This window comes from Idiotropiscis lumnitzeri, chromosome 4 (assembly GCF_059441095.1).
Source record: "Idiotropiscis lumnitzeri isolate Australia: NSW breed Sydney's pygmy pipehorse chromosome 4, RoL_Ilum_1.0, whole genome shotgun sequence".
In the NCBI taxonomy this organism is placed as follows: domain Eukaryota; kingdom Metazoa; phylum Chordata; class Actinopteri; order Syngnathiformes; family Syngnathidae; genus Idiotropiscis; species Idiotropiscis lumnitzeri.
Window position 1 is genome coordinate 30054110 of NC_142394.1, and position 10290 is coordinate 30064399.

The following is a 10290-nucleotide window of genomic DNA, read 5'->3' on the forward strand; positions in this document are numbered from 1 at the left end:
ACATTTCGTCTCCATGCAAAATTTGTCGAGTTTTTATTATATTCACAACCACAGACATAATTACGATCAAGTCGAAAGAAATTAATTGGTAACAATCATAGTTATTAGTAGCTTAATCTCTTTTGCCCTGAACTTTTTAATGATTTATTATGGAAACAATTAACAGTGAAATGACCAGAACAAAGAAATAGTTCAGTACACTAATGCAAAATCAAACTGCACACAGGCTTTATAAAGTCGGAAATCAGACATATAGATTTATTTTTACTCAGAAGTCACTGTCATCATCTTCTATAACTTTAATGTTATTTTTCTCCCTCTGCTCCTCTTCCTCTTCCTCCTCCTTCTCCACTTCCTCTTCATTCTCGCCGTCCTCCTCAGCATTCTCTGACCGCTGAAACTCCTTGTAAATACCACTCAGGGCTTTCGCTGCCTCCAGCGAGACTTTCAAGAATCCAATCACCTCCTGCTCTTCATCCACTCGCACAACTGGAAAAAAAACACACGAAAAATGAAACAGTGACGCAATCTGCTCCGTCATCGCAGCGATATGAACTGCTGAAGAAGCGCCTACTGTCAATTTGCCGTTCGATGACATCATTTCCTGTCAGCAGCAGCTCCTGCAGATCCAGAAAAGCGTAGCCCACATCCGTGCATTCCTCCTCATCGTCCATCGGCTCGCTGACGACTGTAAACTTTAACCTGCACGAAAGCGCGCGGCGACATTTGTGACAAGGAATATGTGAGGAAAACGGTCAGCGGGAGAGTACGATACCGGCGCCGATTGGGGTCACTGCCCTCCAACATGGTGTACAGATAGCGTCTGAGGGGGGCTGACGACGAACCATCCACATAGATCACTTACAGAGCAAGAGAGGAATTTGACCATCAGCGAAAAGCAAACTTTGAAATCCACACGGCGTCTTGATTTTCCTCTGCTCTCACCTCGTGTGAAGTTGTAGTGAATCTCCTCGCCTGCCGTGGGCTTGCGGAGCGACACGGGCGTCTCGGTGGTCTCCATCGGGACGCCGAGCAACCGATATTCCACGTAGACGCGCTGCACCGAGTCGTCCAGCGCCACGTGTGAGGAGGGTTCAAAGGTCAAGGACAGGATCTCCACTCTCATTTTGTTTCCCTGAAGGGAGAGAAACTGATTTTACAATGAGATGCTTTTCAATGAGTTTTGAAATCGATTTTACCGATCTTTTCGTAGGTTTGGGTGGCATGACGACAAGGTGGCTTGTTGAACTATGCGATGACTCTGACGAATCTTCTGCTGCTCCTCAGTTTTGGAAACAAAAACACAAAACTTTTCACTACTCTGTCAATGAAACCAATGCGCAAAGTCAGCCTTCTTACCACTCTCGCTCCCATCCACTTCCTCCTCCAGCTCCTCCACTTCATCCACTGAGACCACATCCACAGAGGGAATATTCTAAAAATCAAAACGCAGCTCATCTAATTTTTTATTTTTTTTTTTTTGCTTTAGCCTCCATTGGCAGAGCTGGGCAGTCCGTCCCCATTTTTGGGGAATAGTCTACCCTAGTGGGAATAGCCGGCTAACGATTGTTACAGGGATTGTGGTATTGCCCCCACCTCTCATGATGGTATGCCCCAGTAGTAGGTGGGAGGCGCAAGTCACGTGATGTCAGAATACGGAAATATAGGCCCGCTTGAACACATGCTGCTGTCTCACGTCTCTTCTTACACCTGTGCTTCTCAATTATTTTCTGTTACGCCCCCCCAGCAAGAAGAAAACAATTTTCTCCCCCCCACCGCCGCACACTCTCCACCGCAACGATAAATAATAGCATTTTTGTCGCAAAACAAACCGACACCGTCGAGTTAATACTCGCTGCGCACAATGGGCAAGGAGAGCGCCACTGCCAACTACTGGTGTGGATGTGCAATTACACTTTATTGTAGTACGGCAGAAAAAAAAGCATGTTTCCCCAGGTTCACACGCGCTTCCCTCAGCATCGCACCGCGCCCCCCCAGGGGGGCCCGCCCCACTATTTGAGAAGAACTCTCTTACACAAACAGATCTTTAAAAAAAACGCTGTTAGAATCTTTCCCACAGTGGCGGCATCAAACATTGATGCATTTTTTTAGGGGGTGTTCTGGAACGTGGCCGGGGGCCGACAATTTTTATGAATTCGGCCGGAGGGTCGAGGCCGGGATGGGTACCGAGATAGCGGCCGGAGGGCGGGGGACTGACCGTCAAAAAAGGGTCAAGTGCCCAGCTCGGTCCATGGGAAATATTTGACCAAATTCCTGCAGGTTCCTACCAGAGTGCCACCTTCTCTCGCTGAGCTTTTTCTCACTGGTGACTCTCTGGAAGAGGTTTGTGGAGATCTTAAGAATTCAAGGAATGTTGTGTTAACGTCTATAATGCTTTTGTTTTTAATTCCTGTAGATGTAACTTACTTTGTCGTCGGTGACTCAGAAGAGGCGTTGAGCGCAACACGCGGTGCCTCGTCGTGTCGGCCAGGTGACCTCTCGTCGGATTTCTTGGTGCCGGGCTTTCAACAAAGAACGTTCGGAATGTTAGCATTAGCCATCTAGCGTGTCTTGATGTCGTGTTTCTGAAACCTCACACAAGCTTTTGTCTTCCTCTCTCTTGTTTTGGGTTGTCCTGGCCCAAGTTGCTGCGTCTGCGGCGACAGGAGCGAAACGATGGAATGTTCACAACCGTTTGGTGAAGTCCGGCGGAAGAATGTGAACAATACCGTGACTCTGGGCTTGGCTATGGGCCTCTGTGGCCCTTGCGCTTCTTGCCTCCGCTCACTGCGTCCCACGGCGTCCACTGGCGGTTGAAACGGGTATTTCCATTTAATCAGCACCCTGACTGTGCCCCGAGGACCCCCGGCAGGATCGCGGAGCACGTAGTCGCCTGGAGAGCAAGACGACTTGTATAGAATAAGACTGCGATAACCGATTAATCGGCGGATGAGTTAAAAACACAGAGAATTAAAAAAAATAGCCTAATTTTTGGTCTTTTAACACTTACAAAAATAAAAATATGAATGGCAGAACATGTGACTGTTAAACAGAACTTCAGTATGTTCAATTTTACAACAGAGGGAGAAATCTGTAAAAATCATCATCCGGGCAACTCGCTTCATCATTGGCACAACGGATCGATCTCTCTCTCTAACTCACTCTCTCTAGATCACCCTGCCTCTCTCTCTCTCTCTCTCTCTCTCCCCCTCTCTCTCCCTCCCTCCCTCCCTCCCTCGCCCTCCCCCTCCCTCTCCCTCGAATTGTTTCTCACCTGTGATCTCCTTGCCCGTGGCCAGTGCTCTCAGCGGGATGGGCGTTTTCGCCAAGTAGGCTGGTGGGATCTGGTCATCGCTGTCGTCAAACACATACACCCAAAGACTGCTCATCCTGCGCAAAATGAACCAATGCACGATTTGAAACTTTGCCAAAAAAAAGCCATCCCAAGTCTGAAATCGTGTTTCCGCAGCATACCGCAGGTAGCGCAGCACATCTGCTGTGACGGCAAGTGGGTAGCTGGCGGTGTCGTGGAAGACCGGGTCTGCGGTGCCCGCGACAGTTCTGGACACGTGCGGCCGCAGGTCATAGAACCTGTAGGTTAGGTACGCATCAGGAAGTAGCCCGGGCCATCGCCCACTCAGGCCCTCGCAGTGGTCGAGCAACAGCAGCAGCTCGTTGGGGATCCCGCCGCCGTAGTCGTACGACTCCTGCTGTGGGTAGAAAGTCAAGAGTCACGCTTGGAGATTTTTTTTTTAATTATTATAATTTTTTTTTTTTTATATTTACAGCATGGCTGCCTTCTCGCCAGCCCAGGGTGACGTGAGACGGTATTGTCTGTGTTGATGTGATCCCGTCTCTGGCCGCCATGTTCTCGGTGGGCTCCGCAGGCGGGAACAAGCGGGCCCAGAAATCCACAACACCGACGACTTCCCCGTCGCAGCCTTCAAACGAGACGGGAATGTTGGGTTGCGAAATGATTCGCTTCAAAGAGACACATTTTCTTTAGCTTTGCCCAAATTTTCAGTTTCTTTTCATGGGAAGTTTACAATTTGGAATCTAACCTCCCATGGAGGTTTACTGGAAATTTGAAATAAATTAAACGACTTTAAATATATACAATATAAAATAACATTTCAGTGTACCTGTGATGTTGACCCGTCCGTCGGTGCGCTGCCCCCGCCTCTCCATGGCCCCCATGAGGCCCAAGTGGCCACTCGCGTGCGTCACAAAGCGGACCCCTCCTATTGCCTGGTGGAGCTCCACTCTGACCTTTGCACCCTGAACCCGCAACCGGCCCAGATCACGGGCCGTCAAGGCGTAATGGGAAGTGAAGCCGTACTTGGGTTGGCTTCCGGCCACCAGAGGCGTGGAGTGAACTTCAAAGTCCAAAAGGCTGTAGGTGCAGAAGGTCACCATCTCTTCAGCGTGGTCGGCGGCCATGTTCCGAAGGCCGCCTGGGGTGAAGGTGACGGCCTCAAATGGAAAGACAGCAGATTAGAGAGCACAGTGCTTCCGTCCAGCCTTGAATACACCCGTTTTGTTTTTTAAACGAGCATGTATAATAAGGCGTTTTTTCATTTATTTATTTTTTTAAATGACTGCGTCTAGTAAGGTTTTTTTTTTTTTTAATGACCATGTATAGTAAGGATTTTTTTTTTTTTTTTTAAATGAGCATGTATAGCAGGGGTGGGCAAACTTTTTGATTGGCGGGCCACAGTGGGTTGTAAAATTTGACAGAGAGGCAGATGGGTGGAGTGTTTTGGTCACCTCACCTCATCGGGTAAAAAAATACATTTAATTTTAAATGAATGTGAACAAAAGCATTACAACTAAATACACAATATTTAGAAAATAGAACATTAACAAGGTTTATTCATTTCATTTTTTTCATGTTCGGTGGGCTGGATGAAAACGTTTAACGGGCCGCATGTGTTAGACTTTTTTTTTTTAAACAACCAAGTATACTAAGGCGTTTTTACTTTCAACTTTTATTTTACCTTTATGTGAAGTTCCAACAAGGACTCTCCAAGCCTCAGAGGAGCAGACAAAATGTCATCCTCAAGGGTCTGGACTACTTCCTGCTCTCCCGCTGGCCACGTGTACTGTATTGGGATGGTCCCTTTGACATTTTTGCGCCGGTATGCAAAATCTTTCAACTGGGCTTCAGAACACACAAACAGGTCCAATGAATTTTCCTTTCCACGAAATGAAGGTTCCATCACGACACGTTGGATCTTTCCTACCTTGTAAAGAGTTAATCTGAAGAACTCTTTTGGATAAAATTTTGTCTTTCTCTGCCATGGCCATCCTCACTTGCTTCCTCTCAATCTCCAGCCTTTCCTTGACCGTGTCCAACTCCCCCTGCAGGTTTAGGCACTTTTGGTTAAAAGGAGATCGTGGACGAGTGTTGTGACTTTGACGCTCTTGAGGACCACCTGAAGGTCTTTACTGATGCGGTGCTCCAGCAAAAGGAGGCTCCTGGTTTTCTGCAACTCCAGCACCGTCTCGGCGTGAGATGCTTGGATGCGGGTCAGGTCGGGGTCCTCCTTTGCGCCGTCAGGCCCGAGGAATCGCAAACCCTCCCTGCTCTCCTGCTGCATCCGGAAGGTCTGCCGCAAGAAATTTGGTGTGAAGGTCCGGCATTTCTGCAAATCGGATTTTCTTTGCTTGCAAACCTTGATCTGTAAAAGTGTTTCGCTGAGCTCTGCATCGCTCATGTCAAACGCCTAGAAATTGAGAAGGAATCATTTGAAAAGCGGTCAAACGATTTGGGTCGTGTCTCATTTCTGTGTTCCCGAACCTTGGTGACCGAGTCCAGTCGGTTTTGCAGGGAGGAGATTTCTTCTTGGTACTGAAGAATCTCCATTTCCAGATGTTTTAGTTTGGCTAAACAAAAGCAAAGACCATACGTGGACCCATATTGAGTTTACTCGATTAAACGCTGATCTCAAATCTTTCTACTCGTACCATTCTGTTGGCCCTCCTTCTCTTGTCTGAGTTTCTCCGCCTCCGACTGCAGTCGGCTTCGCTCCTCCCTCTCAGTTTGCAGCGTCGCCGTCAGCATCTGGATGTCCATCCTGAACGCGTCGTCCTCCGGCTCCTCCTTCCGCACGTTGACCTCAACATGTTTGTCCACGTGGCCGACATGACTGTAAGTCGAAAAAGTACTAGGGAGGGGGGAGACGGACACAAATGCGGTGGAAGCTTTGGAATTGCGCTGAATATATTAGCCGGTCTTTCACCTCTCGAGTAGGGAGTCGTAGTTTTCTTTGATGCGATCCTTCTCTCCCTCCAGGTCTGTTATACGCTCTTGGAGCTGGAAGAGAAACAATGGCGTTGCTGGGCGGATCCTCGAATGAAAATCCTGCAGGATTCTCGGTAGCTCCAGACCTTGTCCAGGTTCTGCAGAGACAGGCCGGCAGTCGTCAGCTCAGCCTCCAGCGTCAGTGCTCTATCACGCTCCTGCTTGAGCTGCTCGCTCAGTTCTTCCACTTTCTCCAGAAGAGTCGTCTGACTTTCACATAGGGACCTCTGACTCTGAACAGGGCAGCACAGGACAGGATGGGAAAGGAAAAGGAAGGATAGGCAAAAAGAGGAAAGGAAAGGACAGGAAAAGACAGGGAAGGAAAAGGAAAGGACAGGACAGGACAGGGAAGGACAGGACAGAACAGGACAGCAAAGCAAAGCAAAGGACGGGGAAAAAAAACAGGAAAAGATGGAAGGAAAAGGACAGTGCAGCAAAGGACAGGACAAGACAGGACAGGAAAGGGAAGGAAAAGGAAGGGCAAGAAAAAACAGGAAAGGAAAGGACAGGACAGCAAAGCAATGGAAGGGGAAAAAACAGGAAAAGACAGAAGGAAAAGGACAGGATTGTACAGGACAGGACAGGGCAGGGAAGGAAAGATGAAGCTTAAATCAAAAATACGATCAGTCAGAGAGCTGTACAAAGTGAGTGCGTTTACCTCCTCCAGTTGTTTCTCGTAGGCCTGGAAAGAAAGAACAAGACATCAGTACTGTCTTGCTCTTGTACCAGACATCGCGGCGTATAGCGCGGCACCTGTTGCAGATCAGCGATCTTCTCCTGCGTGACCCTCAAGGTGGCGCTCTTCTCAGAAAGCTGCTTTTGCAGACAGATGACGTCCACGTTCTCTCTGATGTTTATCCTGAGCAGAAAAGTAGAAAAGAAGAAAACATTTCATCAAGGCCTCCTGTCGCTTTGCACGACCCCGCCCCTTCCTTTGTTGCTATGCAGGTGGAATTTGTCAGAGGTGGCGCACCCCTTTTTTTCCCTCCTCCTTCTTCCTTTCGTTCTCATTTAATCAAATCGGGGTGCCGTCTACTGACCCTTCAGGCTTCCTTGTTGGTATTTGTTTTTTTTTTGTTTTTTTTACTTGCATCCAAATTCCGCATTTTCCACATTTTCAGATGTGAACTTTCCAGATTCAACCTTTGCCAAATCTTTCTGTGACATTCACGCTGTCATCACCTGTGCCTTTCCGCCTGTTGCCTCTTCATCTCTCTCACGGTTCCCTCCATCTCTTTCTCTTTATCTCGGAGCGAGTCCCGGAGGCTGCGGGCGGTCAGCTCCAGCTCCATCACCCTCATCTGCTCGCTCGCACCGCTGGAAGTTGGAGAGGAGACGGCGGCGGGAGGAGCGTTGCAAAATCAACTGCTTTGTTTTATTTCACACTTACAATTTGTCCACGTCTCCTCTGTTGTCCTCCATCTGAGGACAGTAACGGGGTGGGGCTGTGTGGGCCGCCCGACTGAGTCCCAGATCCACTTCGGTACCTTTTGCACCTTTTGGGGGGGGGGGGGAACGGAAAGCTGAAACTGTGAGCAGGTGAAAGCACATCCGGAACATGCAGAAGAGCGCCGCACCTTTGCTCAACTTGTACGGCGTGCGAGCGCTCAAGTCCAAAATGTGCTGCTTGGCCAGGCTGAGTTTATTTTGCAAAACCATTTTCTGGCTCTCCAGCGTGGCCACGCGATTTTCCAGCTCCTGCAGCGCGTCCTCCGCGTCTTTCTCCTTGGCGCTGCCGGACCCCGGCCCCGCCTGACGGAGGCGCATCAGTCTCGTCGACATCCTTGGAGGTGACAATGAACTTCTCGCTCAAGTTTAAGACTTTTTCCAAGATTTTGGATGTGCGTTGCCATGGCGCCCACCTGCGCATCTTTTGCTCCTGCGTTCGTGTGTGCTTTCTCAGCACGACGTTTTCTTCTTGCATGTTGAGACAAAGATCCTCCAGTTGCTCTCTTGGGAGGCGAAATAGCCGCTGAGGATCTGGAAGGACCAGAGAGATGACGGCTCGATAAAAGCGTGACGGGAAAAAAAAAAATCGCTCTCACCTTTCGTAATCATGATGTGATGCTTCTTCCATGGCTTCACATCACATGTGGCATCTGCACAGAAATGATATGTTCAGAAATGAAGTTGTGGCAGTTTAAACTTCTCAAATGAAACGTGAGAACAAACCTGCGGCAGCAGCGGGCATGAGTCCTCCCCTCATCGGACCCACGTCTCTTACCGGGACATCTCCCGCCGTCTCGTCCACCATGGGCGACATCACACCAACGAGCCACACGAGCAGACAGTTTCAAGCCCCTGGTTGGGGGGTTTAAGAGCATTGACAACGCCAAAAACAAGTGCAGCATTAAAATGTACTCATGACAGTACAAGATGCAATCATGCAAAAAAAAAAAAGTGAAGCGGCACTTTGTTGTTCTCGTGAGAAAAATAAAACGGCACCGTGGGTGTTTTGGAACTTACCTTGCTTTGGAACGAAATCCAAGATGTCTACGTTGTAATCCGTCGTCGTCTTGTTCTCATTGGCTCGAAGTAAACGTGCCGACCACCTCACAGCTCCATCTGCTCCCGTGGCTAATCCGGCCCGGGCACTAATCCGATTACGTCGCGTGCACCCGGGTCACTTTAGAGGCAGGCAGATGAGCTGGTCTGGGGTCGCTTTTCAAGGGGAGACTTCAAATAGCTTGGATTGAAAGTAAGCGCATATATTTGGAGATATAATTCCATCAATGTAAATGAATTAAGAAGTAAATTATTGCCAAATAAATGATTGCATTTTTAGTTTTTTGGGGGTTTTTTTGCCGGTAGTGAGGCTTGGAAGCAGAGCAGGGATTAAAGATTGGGATTAGAGGTGTAAAAATAAACCATTTCATCGACAATTTATCGATTATCAAATTGATCAACAATTATTTTAATAATGGATTTTAATAATCTTTTAGAGCCATCGTAATTGTCGGAGCCTCTCAACAGCAAATTGTCCGATTTTTGAAGTCGTTCAAGACAGCAAACTGGTTTTTAATGGTTATTCATTTTCATCAAAATAAGACATTTGCAAACATCGGCTTGTCACAACCGAACGACTATTTCACTTTAATGCGAAATAAAAACTGACCCGATGATTTGATTTGTGGGTGTATCAATATGAAATATTTGAAAAAAGAAATCGATCTGTCAAGTTGGGCATGTTGACTGCGACTCGGCGTAGGTTTGGCTGCTGTAGAACGCCTCGTTGTCACCGTGTGGACAACTCCCACGAGGACCGATTCAGATATATTCCAGCCATGAGAGGTTTAAATGGGCTCATTTTCGGTCATGAAAAATGAAGTTTTGTGAAGACGTAAAAAAGATGCTAGATGAGCCTTTAGCGTTCAACAGCCGAGTGAACAACCTGATTTTTCACCATGAAGCTTGATTTTACATACTTGACAATTTTTTTTTTAAACATTAAAATTTGTCAGGGTTGTTCAAAACACCCTTTTCGGTGGTGTAGATTTTTTTTTTTATTCCAGGTATTAAATAAAAAAGATATTCATCCCAAAAACGTTTTTGCTTTGTGTCTGTATTATTGCTATAGCGATATACTTTTTTCAGGGTCGATACCGATTATTAGGAGTCATGGAGGCCGATAACTGTTATCTCAAGCCGATATTCATTAGTTGAAAAAAATGTGTCAAAATTTGGAAAAACAAAAACTCCAAAACTTGACTTAGTTTCAATGCCTTTAAGCACGTTTATTAAACAAATTTTGTGTTTCACAACATGTTAAAGTTTTTTTTAGAAAATAGAAAACGTTATTTTAAAAGTCTAACAAAAAGTGCACGGAGCTCCCAGGCTCAGCTGCACGTCTTATAGTTCAATGAAAACAGAAATCTCATTAAAGTTTACGATGGAAAATAATATTCTATTAGTTGTGAGTCATAGTAGACTGACATTTCTTAAAATTTTGGCAAAGTCTGAAATAGAAATAGAAATAGAAATCCCTT

The 10290-nt window shown here is 47.0% G+C and overlaps 1 protein-coding gene across 1 annotated transcript; it reads right to left on the reverse strand.

Annotated features, from left to right (window-relative positions):
* Positions 1-41: 41 nt before the first annotated feature.
* rpgrip1 (RPGR interacting protein 1) lies at positions 42-8762 on the reverse strand. Its single transcript, XM_088295141.1, has 30 exons — positions 8477-8762; positions 8350-8403; positions 8167-8284; positions 7882-8087; positions 7695-7800; positions 7487-7621; positions 7058-7163; positions 6963-6986; positions 6391-6537; positions 6243-6316; positions 5968-6167; positions 5801-5886; positions 5676-5726; positions 5436-5609; positions 5244-5361; positions 4998-5161; positions 4143-4473; positions 3787-3941; positions 3475-3707; positions 3275-3390; positions 2730-2893; positions 2598-2654; positions 2428-2522; positions 2289-2355; positions 1360-1435; positions 1200-1282; positions 946-1135; positions 776-860; positions 575-702; positions 42-489 (listed from the first exon to the last, which is right to left on the reverse strand). The coding sequence occupies exons 1-30, from the start codon at positions 8565-8567 to the stop codon at positions 269-271; spliced, it is 3855 nt and encodes a 1284-aa protein (XP_088151267.1). The 5' UTR covers positions 8568-8762; the 3' UTR covers positions 42-268.
* Positions 8763-10290: the final 1528 nt, after the last annotated feature.